The sequence below is a fragment of the Eptatretus burgeri genome, chromosome 2, assembly GCF_056783735.1.
Source record: "Eptatretus burgeri isolate ZD-2024b chromosome 2, Ebu_testis_v1, whole genome shotgun sequence".
Taxonomy (NCBI): Eukaryota; Metazoa; Chordata; class Myxini; order Myxiniformes; family Myxinidae; genus Eptatretus; species Eptatretus burgeri.
In genome coordinates, this window is record NC_140962.1 from 103,390,574 (window position 1) to 103,414,253 (window position 23,680).

A 23,680-nucleotide genomic window follows, 5' to 3' on the forward strand; every position below is an offset into this window, starting at 1 on the left:
GCAGATTGCACGTTCAACACTTTTATTTAAACTTCCAAGTCAAGTTTGTGGGAAGGATTGGATTAATGGTGTTGCTAAACAAGGAGAGTGGTTGAAGGAATGAAGGTATGAGCAAGTTTAATGAAATGGGATTATCAATTTAAATTGTGTCCCAGAAGGAAGGAGGAATAAAGGGTGTTTTAAATCCATGGAAGTTGACGTCAACAAGGAACCACGACAATACGACAAATAAAGGTGAACATGAGCAATGGTTGATGGTTAGAGAACATGCATCAACAGACTCTTCGCTCAGGTGTTCAACCTCCTTCCTCATCACCCTCTTCTTCAAACTCGCCCTCGTCATCTGCAGTGGCATCTTGGTACTGCTGGTACTCAGAGACGAGATCATTCATGTTGCTCTCGGCCTCGGTGAACTCCATTTCATCCATTCCTTCACCGGTGTACCAATGGAGGAAGGCCTTGCGGCGGAACATGGATGTGAATTGCTCCGAGATACGTTTGAATAACTCCTGGATGGCCGTGCTGTTACCGATGAAGGTGGCTGACATCTTGAGGCCACGTGGTGGGATGTCGCAAACAGCAGTTTTCACATTGTTCGGGATCCACTCTACAAAGTAGCTGCTGTTCTTATTCTGCACGTTAAGCATCTGCTCATCCACCTCCTTCATTGACATCCGCCCACGGAAGATTGCTGCCACAGTAAGGTAGCGACCATGGCGTGGATCACAGGCAGCCATCATGTTCTTGGCATCAAACATCTGTTGTGTGAGCTCAGGCACAGTCAGTGCACGGTATTGCTGGCTTCCGCGGGACGTGAGTGGTGCGAATCCTGGCATGAAGAAGTGGAGGCGTGGAAACGGTACCATGTTGACAGCGAGTTTGCGCAAGTCTGCATTGAGCTGCCCAGGAAAGCGGAGGCAAGTGGTCACTCCGCTCATGGTTGCTGAAACCAGGTGGTTCAGGTCGCCGTAGGTTGGAGTAGTGAGCTTGAGAGTGCGGAAGCAGATGTCATAAAGGGCTTCGTTGTCAATGCAGTATGTCTCGTCAGTGTTCTCCACCAGCTGGTGCACCGACAGCGTAGCATTGTAGGGCTCTACCACAGTGTCGCTTACTTTGGGAGAGGGTACCACACTGAAGGTGTTCATGATGCGGTCAGGGTATTCCTCACGGATCTTGCTAATAAGCAGTGTACCCATTCCTGAACCTGTGCCTCCACCGAGTGAATGGGTCAACTGGAATCCCTGCAAGCAGTCGCAGCTTTCAGCCTCTTTCCGCACCACATCCAGCACCGAATCCACCAGCTCTGCACCTTCTGTGTAGTGCCCCTTTGCCCAGTTGTTACCAGCACCACTCTGACCTATGTACAAATGAAGTAACACAAACAAGTTTATGTTTAATTTAAATCTCAAATTAGTAAGATTTGTTTCATTTCTTTTTATTATGGACAGAGGTGGGGTTGGGGTGGAAGGAGAGTGGAAGTCTTGGGTATAAAATGAGAAAACGGAAATCCTACTAAATTATGGCACACACCATTTTATTGACAATCCATAATCTGTATGAGTGTGAAGACATTTTCATGCAGGGTCTCCTTGTGAATTTTTTTATTTTTTTTTAAATCACAGCCCAGAGCCCTTATTCCAATTTATCCTACCAGTTATTGAGGATAAGAATCTCTGCCATTTTCACCTAGTTCCTTCATATTTTGTGTTAGTTATTAACCTTCAATCTCTTCCCACAGTGGCTTAATTTGATTAAGATAAAGTGTAGGGAAGCTCTTTTTCTAAAACTATTAAGTAAGCAGGACAGAAAGGTGCGTTGCAATGATGATACAGGTAGGGATGGAATTCACTGAGGCTCACATACAGAGACTACTGAAATGATCAGGTAAAGCCTCATCCTGTAACTGACGGCGGCAGGCCGAAACACCTAAATTTTACTTCAAGGAACAATGTGTTTTGCAGGGAACGATGTCTAATGGACATGATACAAAAAAACCCAGTCGATGGAGACATGTTGTCGTCTGTCAGACTGCTGACTGTGGGGACCAGCTGACCTATAAACAGTGTGTTATTGATGCATGCAATACCAGACAGGATGTTATTGGCCAACAGGTCAAGATACAGGTAACGGGTTGTGTGAGTGATCTACATGTGGCAGACGCAAGATATCACGACGACTGCAGGAAGATTTTCATGTCTCCACGTTCCGTCACTGCAGAATCCCAAACGATCATCACTGAGGATCTCGACCCAGCAATTACTGCTACAATTATGACAATGAAAGCAGATCTGGCAATAATATGGAACTCCTCGAAGGTTTATGACGTTTATATGAAAAATACAGTGGTGCCTCTATCTTACTGACTGCTTATCTCCAAATTGTCTGAGATACTGTTGTGGCCAAAAATATTGCCACCCTTGCACATTTTTTCAAATAATACACCATATCTTCCAGAAAATTGTTGAAATTAAAAAAAAAAATCCTTTGGTATCCACATATGTATTTCTTTGATTTGCAGTGGAACAAAACAAAAAAGCTGAAAAAATTACCAAATCTTAGCTTATTCCAAACAGAAATCCTGAAATGGCCCAGACAATATTGTTGGCACCATTTAAAAGTTTGTGAGAAATAATTATATTTCAAGCAGGTGATTATCCTTTACCTTGGAATTGAACTCACCTGTGGTGAGTTGCAGGTGCCTGCAATATTAAAAAACACACCACTCATTCAACTAGTTTGAAGAGAGAAAAGGAGTTTTTTTCTGCCGATTTGTGTCACTGTTAGAATTGTCTGAGGTCAGACACAAGATTGCAGCTAAGTATGGACAATCTCAAGGCTACAAGTCCATCTCCAGAGACCTTGATGTTCCTGTATCCACCATACTCAATGTTATCAGGAAGTGGCCAATGGCACTGCAGCCAACTTCCCTGACCATGGCCACAAGAGAAAACTTGACCGAAGATTTCAGGGAAGGATTGTTTGAATGGTGGAGAAAGCACCTCGATCAACTCCCAAACAGATTCAAGCTGACCTTCAGACACAAGGTATGACCGTTTTAACTCACACCATCCGTCGCCAACTCAATGAAAGGGGGTTCTATGGTAGGAGACCCATGAGGACCCCACTGTTGAGAGAGACACATAAGAAAGCCTGACTGGAGTTTGCCAAAACACACCTGAACAAGCCAAAATCCTTTTGGGAGAATGTCCTGTGGACAGATGAGACCAAATTAGAGCTTTTTGAAAAAGCACATCATCTCTTGTGTTTCCAGAAAAAAACACGAAGCCTTCAAAGAAAAGAACACCTTCTCTACAGTCAAAATGGAGGAGGTTCAGTGATGTGTTGGCGTTGCTGTGCTACCTCTGGCACTGGGTACCTTGAATGTGTGCATGGCATCATGAAATCAGGAGATTACCAAGGCATTTTGGAGCACATTGTTCAACCGAGTGTCAGAAAGCTGAGTCTCTGTCAAAGGTCATGGGTCTTGCAGCAGCACAATGACCCCAAACACACTTCAAAAAGCACGCAGGAATGGTTCAAGACAAAATGCTGGACTGTTCTGAAGAAGTCAGCAATGAGTCCAGATCTAAATCCCATTGAACACCTGTGTGGAGATCCGAAAACAGCAATTGGAAGAAGGCACTCTTCAAATCTGGGAGAACTGGAGCAGTTTGCACAAGAGTGGGCCACCCTGCCAGTAGAGAAGTGTAGGAAGCTCATTCATGGCTATAGGAAACACTTGACTATAGTTATTTTGTCCAAAGGCTGTGCTACCAAATATTAAATTGAGGGTGTCAATTTTGTCAATGCCATTTCTCATTTTCTGATTTAGAAGGACACAATAAGTTATGAATCAAAAACAAAGGTTCTGTAATATTTATAGTGAAATCAAGAATTGTGGAGATCAAATACTTTTGTCAATTTCAACTTATTTTTCAAGAAAATTATGAGTTATTTTTAAAAAGTGCAAGGGTGCCAATATTTTGGGCCACGACTAATTGGCACAGACCTCCTTGTTCTCTCTGACAAAGGTGTAGCCAGTCTCCTCCCCTTTCGTAGCAGAGCATCAGCATTAATTCACCGAGTTGCCTCTGATGACAAGGAAATATATTTATGCATATTAATGGATTTTTGTAAAAAAAAAAAATGCTCAAGGGTGCCAAGGTGGCACCCAGCAGAATATTAGTCTGGGGGGGGGGGGTTCAAAGGTCATGAAACAGCAAAACAGAAAAAATTTGTGCAGATGCTAATGCTCAGTAACTCCTCCCTCTCCCCCCCAGACTGCTGGACTACTGTACTACCTAAACTCTATGATAGTTGGTACTGCTCTGTTATAATAGTGTTTGGCATTAACGATCCCTTTCGCAACAATAAAACTGCTTCCAAAGCAACAAAAACATGTCCAGGCCTCATGAAGCCTTCAGACTATTTAAAGTTGGCACAAAACAGTTTATGTCCAAGCATTCCTTCAATTTCCTCTCCACCCAGACTTGAACAATTTGTAGCTGCACTCACCTCTCAACAAAAATGCTTCCACAATTTTAAGCCCCAAGATACACACTCATTGTACCACATTGATGCCTGTATGCAGTTGCTATTTTAGGGCATCCCATGCAATGCAAGTCTCCAAATTGTATTGATAATGCCTCAAAATCCAAATGGCGCCCCAAAACCTTTTCATCACATCACAGAGATCTGGATGTTAGTTACATGACTCCATCCAACAAATCCATCACAGGATTCTCTTCCTTCTCGAGGTGATTATCGATGTTTAAGGTTTGTGTTGCCTGAAGTTTTCCATTTCGTGATGACGCAACAAGGCATGGACATTTTAGAGAGATGGTGGTGAGTGAGTCAACTCCCCTTCCCCCCTCCCCGCCCCGGTTGATTTAGGGATAAATACGATGGTTACAATTGTCTCAATGTAGATGTCCACTCTCTCACAGCCGATTATAATCATTCCGAATTGGAGCTTGTGGAACATGATATTCTGATAAATCATCAAAGAGTCTGTTCACTACATACATTGTGTCAATATTTATGATCATGTAAAACAAATGTACCTGGGAAATTCAACAACTGGAAACTTATGGTGGGGTTGTAAACCGAGACGTATGGTCAGTAACATCAGGATTTACGGTAAGATAGTGCAGGTGCAACATGCAAAATTATGTTGGTTTATCAGATAAAATATCAATATTATAGAATTTATTGCTCAAGAGTTTATTGAAAAATAATCACAGCAATGTAATATGATGCAGGCACTCACCAAAGATAAAGTTATCAGGCCTGAAAATTTGCCCAAAAGGACCCGAGCGCACCGAGTCCATGGTTCCTGGCTCGAGGTCCACCAGCACGGCCCGTGGTACATATTTTCCCCCTGCAACATTCAGTAACATATTTATCTTCAAAACAAATTGTTTTGTTTATGAAACACAAACTTTGCTATGAATGTTCACGGTGCATCCGAGTGCTTTGGGGATTTAGAATACTCTACATTTAATTTCAAAATATCTAAAAACTTAAATTTGCTTTTTATCAGAAGTAGATCTCCATCAGAATTGAGTATTATAGTTTCCCCCAACAATCTTCAAACCAATGTGAAATTGTTACATTAATTGTACGAATTGGGTCAAACCGTGTGGTTATTTTTGAAGACAATGCAAGTATCATTTCGGTAGTTCAATACCGAAATGGTGTCTCACGGCATTTGCCGAAGTATATCTGATATTTTGCTTTATATTTTTCATTTGTGTTCTTTGCAATCATTGTGGCTGTATTTGTTGCTGTTCCGGTTTCATATGACATCTTCTGCTCGCACCAGTCTTTGGAAATATTTTACTAGGTGGGTTTGGGATACCTTTTTCTGGTTTGCAGTCTTTGTGCTTGTGCACAAATTGGATTCAGTAATCTGTTGAAATTTTCATGCACTCAGCCAATCCCACAATTGTCAATCTGTACACTTGGTTGAGTTCCATGAGGCTGCTACCTCCTTCTCGTCTTGGCAGGCACATTCTTAGGATGTATTGATTTTTGTTGAGGATTTTGTGCATTGTGAAGAGTTTCCTTGTTTTGATATTATTTTTTGATTTCTCCTTGTGGCCACTTTAATATTCTGCAGCTGCACTGGAATACTGGTACTGCTAGTTACCCCATGTACACGAAGCGAAAAGCAGGGTCAAGTAATTGGTTTATACTTGGCTGTCCCTTCATCTTATCAGCTTATGATCGAGGAACAATTTATTTAAAATGAATGTTATATCTTGAACACAAATCGGAAGAGAAATCTGCCGTTTTACCATACTTTCTCTGAATTCGTCCCGATCGCACATGCGCAGAAATGAGTGGGACAAGTCTGAAGACCACAATGGTTCACGAGCGGTATTTGACGATGTAGATTGTTTCAGAAGTCAAGGATGAGACAATGTGATAATTTTTGACCAAGTTATAAAAATGATCAACATGATGTGGTACGGGTGACAGGTCGAAAACCCGTTTTCGTTCAACAACTTTCAAAATTTGACCTTTGCATAACCTTTAAAAGGTCACAAAACAATGTTGTGGACATTAAAATAAGGAAACAGGATACGTGCTATAGCTTATTGGAGTTAGTTCGTCGAAGGTCGAAAACCCGGTTTGATTCCCACAACTTTGAAAATTTGACCTTTGTGGCCTTTAAAGGTCAAAAGTCAAGGATTATGACCTTTGGTGCAAAACTTCCTCTGGAACATTTCAGGAACAATACAACGTCATATAAGCTAAGTGGCATTTCGCACTCCTCGGATTATCCATACTTTGATGAAATCAGCGTAAAAACAAACTTGAAGGGGGCGCCACGGGCAAGGTGTTCGAGAGAGAGAGCAAATTGGTTTCAAGAATTTAGGTGGGGAATGACCTCAAGATTATGCATAAAAAAGTCATCCCAGCTCTCAAAGTTTGGGCGGTCGTATGATTGTCAAAATTCGCAATTTTAAGTTTTTGACCTTGGGATGAAAATGGAAAAAAAAAAAAAAAAAAAAAAAATCAGACAAGTTTTAGATAATTCATTTTGCTATTCAAATACCGAAGAACCCATTCCATTCAGTCAATTCCCGAGTAGATTTTTAATCCGACTACCCCCCCAAATGGCTATTTTTTTGGGCGTGGCTCCACCCACAATGGGTGTAGCACGCCCTCATCCAGGAAAACACGAGACATTGATATCGAACACATAACAAAGTTTCTTCAAGATCGGATCAAAGTCCACGGAGTTATGCTCTGGACAGACAGACAGACAGACAGACAGACACACAGACATAACGAATATAGTGGTCACTCTGGCTGGCGCTCGTGAACCAATAATTTATTTACTCTGTCTGCCTGGCAGTCAAACAAAATTGAAAATAATTTCACACGGGAAACTTACTGTTTTTAAGGACATATACAACAGGCACCAATAACTCATGTACCGTATTAGATAAGGTGGTGTAATAGACACTGCATAAAACAGCAGTCAAACCTAGAATCAATTTCTTTATATGACTCACAATCTTTATATGATTTAAATTGAATTATACACTTGAACACAAATTGCCTTCTAAATACTTCCAAGAACCTCCCATTTTGCAGTACTTGGACATGTTCAATAAGATGGTGTATAAGACTACTTCAATAGCACTAAACTTCCTGTTTTTTTTATTTTAACAATCTTTAAAATAATTTTATTAAAATTGAAGTACATACTGTATATACAAGAACACAGTATGGGGTATCATGTTCTTTGAACTCTCTGGTTGATTAATGGCTTCGGTTTTGTTGCTTGGGGAGAGGTATGTTTTCAACATCAGCCTTGTTCTACATATGCATTCGTTAATTGTCTTGCACATTTGTTTGTGACATACGTGGTGGTCCTCTTATACTCAAAGATATTTGTATACTGCTTTGTTCTCTAGTTCCTGTATTTATGTTGATTTTTATGTTGTCCATTTCTGTTGGTCTACTTTGCACAAATGTGCACTGGGCACACTTATCCAAGTCAAATTCCATTTGAATGTCAGAATACCGTTTCACTAATTTTAGTTCTGCTAATTTTTGTCATTTGGTGCAAAGAATGTTAAATCATCCACTTTGTGTGTGTTGCTTATTGTGTAACAATGGGTCACTGTTGACCAGTCGACTAAACACCGGTTGTAAATGGTCGACTGTCATGTCATAGTAGCTTGCCAGTCAATTGGAACACAGCATACCTTGAGGGCCACTGCAAGAAGGCAAACAGCATGAGCTTCACTGCCGGTTAGAGTCGGTGGCACACCCACCTTTGTGCTGTCCAATCTCGGTTTGGTTGCTGACTCCATTAAAAACTTAGAGTTGAGACAGTTTATTGCATCAACAAATACACCATTTGTTGGATGGGATGGTCAATCAAATGTTAATCCAATAGCATTTGTTTGTGGATCATTCCACAAAGCCCAGAACAAGTGTCTACTCTCAAGAAAGCTAAAAAGACATTTGGCCAAATTCAAACTTGCCTCCTCAAAGATCTGGTGGTACACTGCCAAGTTTATCTCTGGTATATGCCTTCCCTCACTTTAATTGGCACCACAGCAACCTCTATTACGAGAAAGCCAAATGTATCAATTCTGTGTTGCTTCTAAATGTGGCGTAACCAACTGTTCCTGGACAGTCTTTCTCACATGAGAAGGTGGAGGAGTTTTCTGGCAAACCTTAACACCCTGATTGTGACAGACCCAGATGGCATCAGTACAAGTCCTAAAAATCTGCTCTTCACTCAATCAGTTTTCGTTTGCCTGGAAGTTAGCAAACATCACTGCAATATACAAACATGGTACAAAAAGGGATCCTCTTCACCAGAGGCCAATTATAAGAAAGATTATGGAATTGATCCTTGGAATTGACATGAAATCTTTCCTTTTCTCCAATGACCTGATCCAAGATCATTATTTTGGTTTCAAACCTGCATTTCTGATTCTCATCACAAGGGACAGAAGCCCTTGATCTCACATATGAAATTAGGGAAGTCTCTCTGGACATATGTTGAGCATTTGTTACAGTCTGGCACCCACCTTAATATCCAAACTCTGTTGATAGGAACAAAGGCCACCACCTCTCATGGCTCAATGACTTCCTCCACTCCCATTGTCAGTGTGCAGCTCCTCCTCTCCTCCTGATTGGAGTGGTGCAAGGTAATGTATTGGGCCCAGCCTTGTTCCTTATCTTTATCGACCTTTTGGATGCTCTTGGAAATCCTGCTCATCTATTTGCTGATTGCACCCTCTGCAGTATAATCCCTCATCCTTCAGACAAGCAAGCAGCAGCCCTTTCTTTCTCTGCAGAGCTTGATTGAATCAGGAGCTAGTCCAACACTTGAAAAGCATCTTTCAACCTTGACAAATCCCAATTACACACCCTGTTTCTATGAAAGGACCACCTGGCAAACCCTCCCAACTTCCTAAACAAACCACTTCAAGAGGTTAAGACACATTTGGCCTTCACCATCAGCTATGATCTCTCTTGGGCAGACTATATTTCCAAGATGGCATCCAAAGCCAACCATAGACTGGACATCTTCTTACATCATACAAGGTCTTTCCTTGGCCAATCTGAACTTTTGACAACCCCAAGGCCTTACTTTGCAGCTCAGAGTACTGCTCTCCCCTTTAGGTTGGTACCCCTGCCTCACACCTTGCCCTTATTGATGCCACAGAAAACAAGGCCCTCAAAATCATAGGAATCTCCCATAATGAAGCTGTATCTTGGCCTGTTACTTTCACATCACAGACAGGTTGGTGGCCTCGCTGAATTCTACGCCCTTCACCCCCTCTTGGCTCTATCCCTCCCCAGTTTCTGCAGGGCACACATGGTCTGTGGAGGCACCCATCTTCTTGTTAAGCTGCATAAATACAGGCTCACTTCGTCTTTTTTTTCCTCTGTTATCCCAACCAATAAATTATTATTATTATTTATTGCAGGGAGGGGGGGGAGTAATAAAAAAAAACCCCAATCAGTTTTACAAAGCACTTTATTTCATTTCAGAGCTGGGCAGGAGCAATGAAGATGCTTACGATAGGAAGCAAGTTGGGCAATACAAAAAAGTACAGCAAATTAAAAGGTTGCATTAGTGGGGGGTCATTCCATGTCAAATCATCAAAGAATCTGCCGTCATCCCTCAGATTTTTGTAAAACTTTGGGAACCAATTGGGGCCCATGAAAAACAGCAAGAACTCAAATATTTTTGCTAACAGCCTCTTAATTAGTGAGATACAGACTAACGAACTTTGGACTAATTAGCATGACGTCGCGAATTCAAATGGCCATATCTCAAAGTATAACACCTAGAGAGCTGGTTTTGGTGTCATTTTAAAGGTATTTTCATGCCCTATGAATTTGTCTGGGCAACATTTTCCTACCTCCAACCACAAAAAAGTTATCACAAAATATAAACTTCAATCGTGAATCCCCAAAAAATGTATCCTTCAAATTTCCTCAAATTCATCCCAGAGGTACCTTATGATGTCAAGAAGCTTCCACATAAGTTTTGTGATGGGCACTCCAATAGTTTCTGAGATATGAGCAATAATGTACATGTACGTATGGCATATAGGTTCGAAAATCAGCATTTGTAATGTATTATACAATCATTCTAACCTAGCCATGACAGGGAACACAGGGAACGACCATCAATTGCTTTGAAGTATCATATACTTTCATTTTCAGCTGGGCCTGAGGGGAAGAAACAAGTGCTGCTGTTGCTGCATTGAAGAGGAAATTGAAAGCCTAAGTCAGGTTAGTGAACACTGTGTACTTGAACTCACTTATTGATTGTATAATACATTACAAATGCTGATTTTCGAACCGATATGCCATAGGTACATGTACATTATTGCTCAGATCTCAGAAACTATTGGAGTGCACATCACAAAATTTATGTGGAAGCTTCTTGACATCACAAGGCACCTCTGGGATGAATTTGAGGAAATTTGAAGGATACATTTTTTGGGGATTCACGATTGAAGTTTATATTTTGTGATAACTTTTTTGTGGTTGGAGGTAGGAAAATGTTGCCCAGACAAATTCATAGGGCATGAAAATACCTTTAAAATGACACCAAAACCAGCTCTCTAGGTGTTATACTTTTAGAGATATGGCCATTTGAATTCGTGACGTCGTGCTAATTAGTCCAAAGTTCGTTAGTCTGTATCTCACTAATCAAGAGGCTGTTAGCAAAAATATTTGAGTTCTTTCCGTTTTTCATGGGTCCCAATTGGTTCCCAAAGTTTTACAAAAATCTGAGAGATGACGGCAGATTCTTTGATGATTTGACATGGAATGGACCCTGGGTCAACATACAATTTTCATGCATGAACACAATTACAAATTACTCGAGCTTTGTGTACAATATAGAATGTGCAGTGTTCACTTTGCTGGCCTTCCTATATTAGAAATTTATACGAGTAGCAGTAGAATATGGGGAATATCTACACTCTGAGAAACCTAAGTTTGGTGAAATTGTCAAGATTTGTTGAAACAAGTTGCTACAAACAAGATTGGTATACTGTATTTGGAAATGCAACAGATATGAACCAATAGGAGGCCCATCAGTTTGCCTAAAGTGTAATTCATCGGTATCCACCAATGTGCAAACTCTTGAAACCAAACGTGGTCAGGGACAACGATTTATTGAATCAAGAGATGCCAGGACCATGAGAGCATTCTTTAATAAATGTCTGGTATCAATTTAATGCCATGGAACAAGCAAGAACTAGCATTTGTTTTGGAAATCAGGTTTCCCACATCCTCAAACCCAGCACACAGTGCTCAAGCTTAGTGATTGGCTTGTGTTTGTCATGTGATGAATCAGCCACAGCCAATTCAGCAAAAACAATGAATTGGGTGAAGTGGTTAGATCCCCTAGATTCTTAGAACAAGGAAAATGATAGCATGCGTGTGAGGGTAGGGCTGCACAACCTGAGGCTTCATTGTAGTACACGTTTATTCTTTCAAGCTGCAAGTCACTGTCACCATGGTAACTGCCAGTGGGATCAATGCCATGCTCATCGCTGATAACCTCCCAGAACTGTATCAGAAGGTACAGAAAATTACAGAAGAGAAACAGCCCAAGCAATACATATTTAAATGCAAGCCAATATGATATATGATGACAGAAAAGTGTGCAACACAACTTAACTAACCACAAACCTAGCAGTCAGTTTAAGGGCCATGCTAAAGTATAAATAATGTGGCCAGAAGGAAAAAGGAGACAATTGCAGATGATGCAGATGCATGAAACCAATGCAGACAGGTGAAATAAGATCACTCAATCTGTATGCAGTCAGACAAAAGCATGCATTGTGTTTCAGTCACTTGTTAAGTGACAGTAATAAGACCCCAATGTTTTTCATCAATGATTGAATACGTTGATTTCACAAGTCTTGGACTCACGAGTACCTTATTTGTACAATTTTCAGAACGAAGGCCCCACAGAAATGCAACAGCGTATCCCCCCAAAATCAAAACAAGGAGCACTTGGTGCCAATCGCATCTTCTTTCCAGATGGAACATTTGGTCAGCAGTCCACTTCTAAACTGTGCAGATTTAAAATCCCATTGTATCCTTTTCAAACACAACCTTTAGAGCCAGAGCCACATTCCAACTTCCCTTTGACCACTAATCTTGCACAACCATGGCTCCATTGAATATAGTCAAAACAGTATGGGCACAATCTATTTGATAATTAGGCAAAGAACATCGTAGATTTATTTTCCATAGAGGGAGAGTTGGTGGAAGAGAATGAGACTTCATTGAGCAATGGACAAAGGCATTCGAGAGTGTGAGCAATTATGAATTTTGAAGGAATGACTTGGAGTGCCGGAGGATGCCCAGTCCATGATTGGCTCGAGAAGCCAGCTTTGCTATGTGGTCTTCCCAAGAGGGTCATTGCTATTGGCGAGATGGAAATCGTTACTACAATCATGACTCCTGCTCGTTCTGGGCCAATTACATCCAGACTTGCTACATAGCATCAGCATGACCCCAATTCGTGTATGGGGTGTTTTTATCTTTGCCGGTGGTCTTTTTTTAGAGGGGGGATGCAAATTCTCTTTATAATTGTGTATCACATAGCACCACTCCAGGCAGGAGAGGGTATGACAAGTCCCAAACTTTTACAGCACTGTCAAACCCTGCCAATTGTGGGGATATGTTCCTGGAAAATGCCATAAATGTTGAGGCATTATTTCAATGAGAAAAAGGGGGCGAGGTTCCCAACGATTCACAAATCAAAAATCCCATTAAAAAAACCACCAATACGTGAAGCACAAGGCCACAGATATAGGTCACATTTTATGAACTGAATACAGGGGGTTTACAAATGTCAGGGTCTGACAGTATAGTATTCCTGTCCCCACATTTTCCAGTGCAGTGAGGAATTTTGAATTATAAGCAGTAGATGTGTTTTTGCTTCTTGCACAAAACCCAGGTTATCAAGGTACAAGCCTTTCACGCTGTCTGATCTCGTTTTTCTTCCACCACGATTTTGGGGGTTTAATCCCCAACGTTCATAATCTCTGCAACTGCTGGTCGGATTGACGATTTTCACCATTGGTCCAACTACTCATGCAGAATTTTTCATGATAATGACATCAAAGGTGATGTGGTGTGGCAAGCATATTGGGAAAAATAGAAAAACTTTGGAGCCAGAACAGTGCATCACTGCATCCGCTTTCCACCAGCACTCCAGGGGCCTCTGGCCACCATCCAAGGGAAATGCCTGGCCTATCCCAATCTCCTTGAGATGGTCCATCAGCCTGCTGCAACCATGAGGTGCATCGTCAGTCCATTAGCATCCTCCACTCACAAGGGTCTCTCACTGAGAGAATATGGTAAGCAGAATCACCGGCAGGAAAACGAGCCACATGTTCAAGCAGCTACAGCTGATGCTCATGGACTACACAGGTAACAAATCTCAACTGAGTCTCTCAGCAACCACTCGTTGGGGACAGTCTGACCAGTGATAGCCAAGGATTCTCCCAAAAGACCTGGTGCCAAAGGAATTAAGTCTCCATCAGATCCTTGGTCAGAGTCCAAGTCTCAAATCCATAGAACAAGACTGGAATCACCAAGGACTTAAAGACTTGGATTTTCGTCGTCCTGCACAGTTATTACGAAGGTACCATACCCCATGATCCAGGGAATCAATGACTCCCCACATGTCCATTGAACTCTGGCTCACCATGTAGAGACATGAATATCACTGCCAAGATAAGTGAATCTCTCCATGATCTCAACATCCTCACCACAAACGGGTACAGCCAAGACATCGATGAAAGCTAGGATCTTGGGTTTGACCCAGGAAACCCATAATCTCAGTGGCTCACTCATTCAGCACCTCGAGGGCTCAAATAAGGATATCCAGCATCTCCACAAAGATGACTGAATACTCTGTGAAATCAAGGTCAGAGATCTTGACATTCCCAAACAATGCACTGTTGCTTAATATCTGACATCCAACACAGAATGCAGTACATACAAGTGCTGAAAAGCATGGGCCAGTAAACACCTGATGAACTCCAGCCCAACAACTGTAAATAAGTTGGAGATGGAACCACCATATATTACAGCACTCTCAATACCAGAGTATAGTTCATAAATCAGATTGATCAGTGTTGCTGGCACCCCACAAAGACCGAGAATATTCCAAAGGGCATCCCGATTCACTGAATCAAATGCTTTGTGCAGATCAACACAGGCTGTGAGGAGCCCCTGCTGAAACTCTAATCTACATTTGGTGAGGACAAGAAGAGCAAGGTTACAGTCCATCATTGACTTATTTGGTGTAAAGCCTGACTGCTTTGGGCACTGCTGCTCAAGCAGATGGTGGTGAACCCAATCAGTAATTATCCGAGCAAAGACCTTTCTTCGCATTGAGAGCAGCGCCACCCCTCGGTAGCTGTTGTAGTCCTGGTGATCACCATTCCCTTCCAAAAGAGGGAGATTCTTTACTTAGGGAGATGGTCAAGCTACCCTCCAAAAGCTGGTGGCCAAACTGGGCATCCTCAATCATGCAACATCCTTCCTTGGCACACCTGAGCTCCTGACCACATACAAAGCTTTCACTTGCAGCTTGAAGTATTGCTCTCCCCTCTGGGCTGGTGCTCCCGCCTCTCACCTTTATCGGCTTCACGCTGTGGAAACCAAGGCATTCAAGATCATTGGCATCTCCCACGATTAAGCCGAGTCTTTGGGTCTCCCACTCTTTCACCGCAGGCAGGTCAGTGGTCTTTCTACCTTCCAGTTTACTCTCCAGACTTGCCGCCCCCCCCCCCTCTCTCTGTCCCACCAATATTACCGCAAGGGGCTCAAGGTCCGCCAGCAACCCCCTTCTGGTAAAACTACAAAAATGAAGAATCACTGCTCACCTTCATTTCTAAACACAAGGTAAACAACATGGACACTTCAGGGACTTTCAGGAAGGGAAGCAGGGAATTTGAAGGAGGTGGGTTTGGGGTAGATGGTCTGTCTTCTACTGTACTCCCAGGGCAGGTCAAGTATGCCCTGTCTGCTCAGGGTCTGCTTGAAGTCACTGCTAGTTGGCCTGAGTGAATGCGGTGAGTGAGAGACCTAAAGACTCAGCCTCATCGCAGGAGATACCAATGATCCTAAATGCCTTGGTTTGCACAGCGTGAAGCCGAGAAGAGAGAGGGAGAGAGGGAAGGCGGGAGCACCAGCCAAGAGGGGAGAGCAATACTTGGGCTGCAGTGAAGAGTTCAGGTGTGCCAAGGAAGGACTTTGCATGACGAAGGATGCCCAGTCGGCGACTGACTTTGGAGGCCAGGTTTGAAATGTGGCTTTCCGAGGAAAGATCATGGCAGATAGTGAGACCCAGAAGCATGAATGAAAGGACTCCTTCCAGAGAATTGTTGAGAAAGTAGATTGGGGAGGGGGGAGGTTTCCAGACGGTCTTTTTGGAAGGACGTCGTGAGTTTATGCCTGGTGTTGGCTTAATGGTTAGGGTGGTGGGATTGGGATACTATTATCCTGAATTCAAAACCCACTCAGCTGTTGAATTAATACCAGATGAGATTGACTGCCTGTCATCCTTCCAAGGTCGGCAAAATAAGTGCCAGCTTGCTCATATCCTGTGTCACAATGGCGACCCAACCAGGATTGTGCCCAATAGCCAAGGAGACTGCTTCAGCAGCACCAATGCTCTGTACAGAGTACGGTCCCAATGGATGGATAGTGAATGTGAGATTTGTCAGGGTTGAAAGACATCTGCCACGTGTTGGACCAGCTTGCGATTTTATTCGGATCTGCAGAGAGTGAAAAGGCTGCTGCTTGCCGACTTGAGGGATGAAAGATGGTACGGCAGAGGGTGAAGTCATCAGCAAGGAGATTGGGAAATCCTCCGAGTCAGAGATATCATGGATGAAAATCAGAAAAAGAACAGGGCCCAGAACACTGCCTTGAAGAACTCAAGCCTGGAGAGGAAGCGGGGATGAGAGAACTCCATCAATGGCCACACACTGGCCGAGACAGGAGAGAGTCTGCGAGCCATGTGTGGAGATGTCCTTGGAGACCAAAGGAAGAGAATTTTGGTGAGCAGAGCAGGGTGCCAAACTGTGTCGAAGGCACACAATGTGTCTTGGGAGATGGCTCTGATTTCATGTCTGGCATTGAGGACCACCATCCATTATTGGGAGAGCAGAAGCAGCATATCCAGGGGAGAGTGACTTGGCCTGAATCAAAATTGATTATCAGAAATTAAGCCATTGGAGAAAAGGAAGGACTTGATGTCTGAATCGATAACTTTGCTGATTGGTGGAAAGCTAATTGGTCTGTAGTTACAGGGATCTGTTTTTGCACCTTTTATGTGCAGAGCGGTAATGTTTGCCGATTTCCAAGCAGACGGCAGATGACCTTCAGCAAATGAGAGAGTGAATAAAACAGAGAGAGGGTGAGAGCAAGAGTAGCAAAGCAGGTTTTTCGGACACGTGGGCTGATGCCGTCTGGACCGGTTGCAAATCTGAGTCAAAGTTTGACAGAAGAAAAGGACAGAGTCCAGGAACAGCTGGGTGCAACTGGGTAAGGTCGGTACAGAATGGAATGGGTTTGGGACAAGATTTAGAAGCAAACAGAGTTTAGGCATTCAGCCTTTTCATGTGCAGTGTCAGCTGTGCAGCCATTTGAAGGAAAAGAAGAGATGGAGGGGAACATACACCAGAAACAGACTTGATCAGATGCCACCAGGATTTGGAGGGGGGAGACAGTTTGAGAATTCTGAATTCAGATTTCGGATTTGAAGGATGTCGCTTCCTGGCTCTCCTGAGGGGAGACACAATTGTTCCGAGCTTTGTGGAAGGAACCGAGATTACCCTCATTTGGATTTGTCTTCCATGAGGTTTCAGGACAACCTCCTCGCCACAAGCTTCAGTGTACCATAGGCGGCAGGAAGGGTAGGGCAACTGAAGATGAGATGGGACAAATCTGTGCATGAGAGAGAGCAAGTTTCTTTGAAAGAATTCAAGACAAGTTGATGTCAGATCAGTCGAGAAGTTTGATGGCTGCTTGAAGTCCCTGTGAGTCAGCCTGAGTGAAATGCCAGACTTGACGGCACTGAGGTGGTTCTCGAACAGCCAGAGAGATGTCTACTTTATGACAGGCATGTGGTCTATGACAGGCATGTGGTCAGATGAACTAATTGGATCGGAGGAAGAACAGAAGATATTTTCAGAGAAATTGGGCAAAATCAGATTCAGAAGAGATGGAGCACCGTTGGTTGAGATCCTGGCCAGGAAGTTGACAGATTATGTCAGTCCCAATGAGTCAGAGAAGTCTTTTGCTGAGGCACCATGACAGGTGAGAGGTACCCACACCCAGCTAACTGGCATGACGACAGTTGAAGTCACCACATATGAGGAAGAGAGAGTTGGGATGAGAGAACAGAAGTTGGTCGAGGTTTTCGGAGAGTAAGAGGTAAATGGAGTCATCACTGTTTGGTGGACGGTACAACACACATATAAATACGAGGTGGGAGTGGAGGGGAAGCCGTAGCCAGAGGTATTCCTGGGGGAGTGGGGGCAGTGCATGGAGAGTGAGGAATAGTCTTTGATGGAGAGCTCCTGGTGGAGCAACATCCGCCAGGACGAGGCTCAGGTCTGTCATACCGGAGGGGGGAGTCAGAGTCATCTTGAAGGAGGAAAATTTCTGTTAAGCAGATTATGTTTGGTTTGTCACTGGCAACCTGTACGGAAAGATCCGTCAGGTTTGAGGTCCACACTGTTAAGGAAGAGGGATGGGAGGTCGTCTTGGGTGCAGGGGAGGGGAGGACAAGGGAGGAGGGGGTGGTGAGGAGAGTTACTAGATCAGCTTGCAAGATCTGAAACTCCACGCACATGAACCATTATCCTTGGGGAACATACAATGCAAATTTTAACGTCACAAGTCATATGGTCTGAGTCATGATTTTTTGAATAAAACGTTAAAAAATATCCTTCCCAAAACAGCTCGAGGAGAAACCTCACACATTCCCAAGGATTTGGGAAAACAAAGGTGTTAAAGAATAATGTCACATGGTCTGGCAGTCATGTTGCAGTGAACAACAACAAAAAAAAAACATTTCTTTGGAACTGCTTCATCATTTGACATGCAACCTCAATTGCCATCTCGTTGACATCGGAAATGTACGTTTTTAATTTAAACCTGATCGGGCCACGTGGTCTGGCAGCCAGACTTATTTATTTCATGTGAACTTTTTGAAAAAAAAAATAAAAAAAACAAGGCTCACTTGACTACACCTGGACGGTTTTATGGGTAGCGGAGCAGCAATTCAATCGATACAGACAATGGCCCCACTTAAAGGGTCCACTGCATATGTAATTGCTTTTACACAGCCTGTAATACTTGTTACATAACTCATCCATTGTCAAGACATGTGAGACCCTGTGGACCCATGATGTCCACATTTATTATTTTGTGCTCAGGTTATTTAAATGCCAATAAAATATAATCAGTGAAGGGAATACTGTACATCTCATACTTAATGGGGTTTTAGTAGGACCAAGATACTGACAAGCTCCCCATTAACCCTCAAGAGCCCACGAAATGTTCTGGGTGAACAAAAAAAATAACCCCTGGGGCTCCAGAGGGTTAAGTGCATTTGTAATAAATAGATTGAAGGCGGCATGTTACTCAATCCACAACTCATTAATCCCGCGTTGTAGAAATAAGTGTGGGGCCTTGTACGACTCAGTGGAGTTGCGGTGTACCCTCTGGACCCATGATGCAAACATTTATTACTTCGTGTTCAGGCTATCAGATACCATGTATTTCCACAGGAAAATGGGTCAACTGCGTACGTAATAGATAGATCATGGCATTTTGCTCGGTGTGAAACTCATCAATCCCATGTTGTATCAAAGCAGGACATCTTGGTATCCAGTCATACAGTGTCAGTTCTAGTTTTTAATTTTCAGGAGCGATTGAGGCAGCTGTCAGTTGCTAACCAAATAAAAAGGTATGTGTCAGAAGAACATGTATGCTTGGAACAAGGTCACATGTAGGGTTGGTACTCTGTTCGCTGTCATAAACCTTCTTCCAACAACTCCCAATAGAGATTCGGCCAAATAATAATAAATAAAACAACAGTTGATCATCCTCTCCTGCTTCCTTATTTTTGCTATGTCAAATCACAGGGAAGGGGGAGAAGGAGAAAAAAATAATTTAAACAAAACAACACAAAAGAGAAAAAAAAAAAAAGGACGATCAACTGGTAGTTTTTTACGATTATTTGGCCTTACATAATCAGATAAACCAAGTAACCTGCTCACTTGTTTTACCAATGAATGGTATTCTCCATTACCCCTCGAGTCATTCGGGGAGTGGTATTGTTGCATTAAATGTCTCTAAAGCCTTTGAAATTCTGAAACAAAGGCTTTTTTTGTCAAAACCCTCCTTAGGGAATTCTTCCAGAGGAGGGAGGAGAAAACAACAAAAAATATTTTTTTGGGTGGGGGGGGGTACGTTATTGCATTTACACAACCCAAGGGCAACATTCACCATTTCAATATGTGACTGGTGTCCTCAAGTCTTTTCACATCAACTCAGGAGTCACACAGAGGGCTCTGAAATCTCAAATCTTGTTCATGAATGACCCCTTTTGTCCTCCGAAAACCCCATCCATTAAAGTACGAGATGTACATAAAGTAGATGTACAGTATTCCCTCTCCTCTTGCCAGGATTCAGCTAACCATGCCCTTTCAAACATGAAGAATGCATGTTCTTCCTTTCCTCACACAGCTAAACTCGAGAATCAGACCACTCACGGAACACACACCACACACACACACACACACACACACACACACACACACACACACACACACACACACACACACACACACACACGTCAAGATCTCAACGAGCTCAGTCTTGCTTTCCTCCTTACTGTCGACTTCCCTTTGTTACAGGTCATTCTGAAAAGGATCTTCACCTGTCTTTATATTTAAAATAAATAAATAAATAAAAAGCCAGCTTGTAAATATCAGTAAAAGAAATGCACCACTCTGCAATACCCCACCCCCTGTCGTTTCATCAAAACGACAATCTCATTACGTATGGATTGGGGAAAAGGAAGGACAAAATATATATATATATATATATATATATATATATATATATATATATATATATATATATATATATATATATATATATATATATATATATATATATATATAAAATAATTTGGCCAAACACAGAGGTGGAAGAGTATAACATGCGTTTTTAAGCATGGTAGGTGGTTTAAAAAAAAAAAAAAAAGATTGTCAAAATAAAAGAACGAGAGGATCGAAACCACCAAATTCAATCTTTTCTATCAGGTTCCCGCAACGGCTCTCGATCTCGCGCCCCCAAGCCGACCTGTGATTGGCTAGTTGGAAGCGCAAGCCACACCCAGCAACCGTTGCCAAGCCCCCCCCCCAATAAAATAAATAAATAACCAACCCCTGGGTACCATCCGTCGTCCTTTAGACGCTTTTTGTCTGCATTCTGCCCCCAATAAATTATCCCATTCTACGCATTATTATTACCACCTGTTCCCACCAAATTAGGAACGTTTCTCCAACGGTAAAAGACGTTGATAAATGTGGAATAAGGAAAACGAGCGAGGTGGTGCTTTTGTCCGAAGGACTCGCGATTAAAATTCCAGTCACGTGAGGAGAGAAACAAACTGCTGCTGCTCGTGATGAAACGCTCGAGACGACGACGACGACGACCTTCCGAAAACACCCATCAGGGCTTCACGATCAAGGGGGGCTGCCTCAAGATCGTAAGGTCTTAAGTTCGAACCTCCCCTGTCGATCCATTAAATAACAACGGGTGGGATCAACTCAGCCAGTCATCCTTTGGAGGTCGACAAAATGAGTACCGGCTTGCTGGGAATGGGGGCACTGCATCAGCGGCGGTGCCGCACTTCCAGAGAAAAAAAATGCAATTAGCAGCCATAGGCTGCATACGAAATATAAATAATAATAATAACCCATCACGGATAAAAAAATACGTTGACAGTTAAAGCCGAACCAAGAAACCGATCGCCTCAAAACGGCGAGTTGAAAATGTAATTTATTCAAAATAAAAAAATGAATTATAATTACAAGTCGTTACCTTGGCGCCGATTTGGTTTCCGCACTGACCCGCCTGCAAATGAACGATCTCCCTCATCGTGCAGATGTCTGAGAACACGTCCGTTCACTGCACCGGGAACCGTCACTCTGAATAAAACACGCAGGCACGTCTGATTGGCTTCCGTCGCGAGGTAATTAAATAAATAACCCCGCACGCTCCTCATTGGCTGCCGCCGTGTGGGAATTTTATAAAACGAGTGCGTGGCCGTACGTGAGAAAAAAACAACAACAATTAATTGATAATCGTCACGTCAATATGACGTCATAGCACCGTGTCCTGTCATTGGTTTGATAAATAAATGGCCATAACTTGAGAAACAGCTGAAACGGATGAAGAAGAACGAGATCAAACCTTGAAAAGGCACATGCTCAGGTCCCCAGCGTCAATTGTGACGTCATATCAAAAGAAGAAGAAGAAGCAACAAGTTGCCCCCCCCCTCCCATCCACAAAGATGCCTCCATCCACTGCCCTCTCACCTCCATCTCCTCAAATCCTCAACTGCCTTCTTTCCCCTCTCTTGTCCCCCCTCTCCACCAGCACCACAGAGCCTTTTCTCCTCCTCATTCGGCCCCCTCCCCTCGCTATTCTGCAATCCACCACACTCTTTCAACAACCCTCCTTCCCTTCCCCCACCCTTGTCCGACCCTCCCCTCCCCCCCCTGCACCCAAAGCCACCTCCCTCCCTCTTCATTAAAAGTATGCACCTCAAATATCCGGGGCCTTCGCTCAAAACTTTCAGATCTTTCCATACAGGTCGCCACTGATAAACCAGACATAATCTGCCGAACAGAAACTTTCCTCTCCCAAGACGTGTCTGACTCCCAAGTATCTCTCCCTGGTTACTCCCTCCTCTGGTTTGACACACCTGAGCCGCGTCCTGGTGGAGGTGTTGCTCTCTTCATCAAAGACTCTATTCCTCACTCTCCATGCACTGCTCTCACTCCCCCACACCCCCAGGAATACCTCTGGCTACGGCTTCCCCTCCACTCCCACCTCATGTTTATATGTGTACTGTACCGTCCACCGAACAGTGATGACTCCATCCACACCTCACTATCTGAAAACATGGACCATCTTCTATCTTCTCATCCAAACTCTCTCTCTTCTTCATATGTGGCGACTTCAATTGTCATCACGCCAGTTGGCGAGGTGTGGGTACCTCTCTCACCTGTCATGGCACCTCAGCAAAAGCTTTCTGCGACTCATTGGGACTGACTCAATCGGTCAACTTCCCGACCCGGATCTCAACCAATGGTACTCCATCTCTTCTGGATCCGATTTTGACTAATTTCCCTCACAATATCTGCTGCTCCTCCTCCGCTCCAATCGGTTCTTCTGACCACGTCCTTGTCAAAGTGGACATCTCTCTGGGTGTTATCAGAGAACCACCTCACCGCCGTCGAGTCTGGCATTTCACTCAAGCCGACTGGCAGGGTCTCCGAGCAGCCCTCAAACTTATAGACTGGTCTCCTATCGCTACTTTCCCCAACATCAACTCATCCTGGGAATTCTTTCAAAGAAACTTGCTCTCCCTCATGCACAGATTTATCCCCTCTCGTGTTCAGTTGTCCTACCCTTCCTCCCGCCCTTGGTTTACTGAAGCTTGTGGCGAGGCAGTTGTCCTGAAACAACTTGCCTTTGCTTTATGGAAAGCAAACCCAACTGAGGGCAATCTCAGTTCCTTCCACAAAGCTCGGAACAAGTGTGTATCTACGCTCAGGAGAGCCAGAAAACAACATCTTTCTCATCTCAAGTCTGAACTCTCAAACCTCTCTCCCCCCTCAAAATCCTGGTGGCATCGAATAAAATCTGTTTCTTGTGTATGTTCACCATCCATCCCTCCCTTACCTCAAATGGCCGCACTGCTGATACCGCACGTGAAAAAGCTGAATGTCTAAACTCGGTGTTTGCAGCTAAATCTTGTGTCCTAAACCCATCACTATCTCTACCCACTTAACGCAGTCGCACCCAACTGTCCCTGGACTCTGTGTCTTTTTCTTCT

The 23,680-nt window shown here is 43.2% G+C and overlaps 1 protein-coding gene across 1 annotated transcript; it reads right to left on the bottom strand.

The window, feature by feature from the left end:
• LOC147032708 (tubulin beta-4B chain) lies at nucleotides 1-21,770 on the bottom strand. Its single transcript, XM_085870553.1, has 4 exons — nucleotides 21,658-21,770; nucleotides 11,965-12,073; nucleotides 5,270-5,380; nucleotides 1-1,357 (listed from the first exon to the last, which is right to left on the bottom strand). The coding sequence occupies exons 1-4, from the start codon at nucleotides 21,712-21,714 to the stop codon at nucleotides 297-299; spliced, it is 1,338 nt and encodes a 445-aa protein (XP_085726679.1). The 5' UTR covers nucleotides 21,715-21,770; the 3' UTR covers nucleotides 1-296.
• Nucleotides 21,771-23,680: the final 1,910 nt, after the last annotated feature.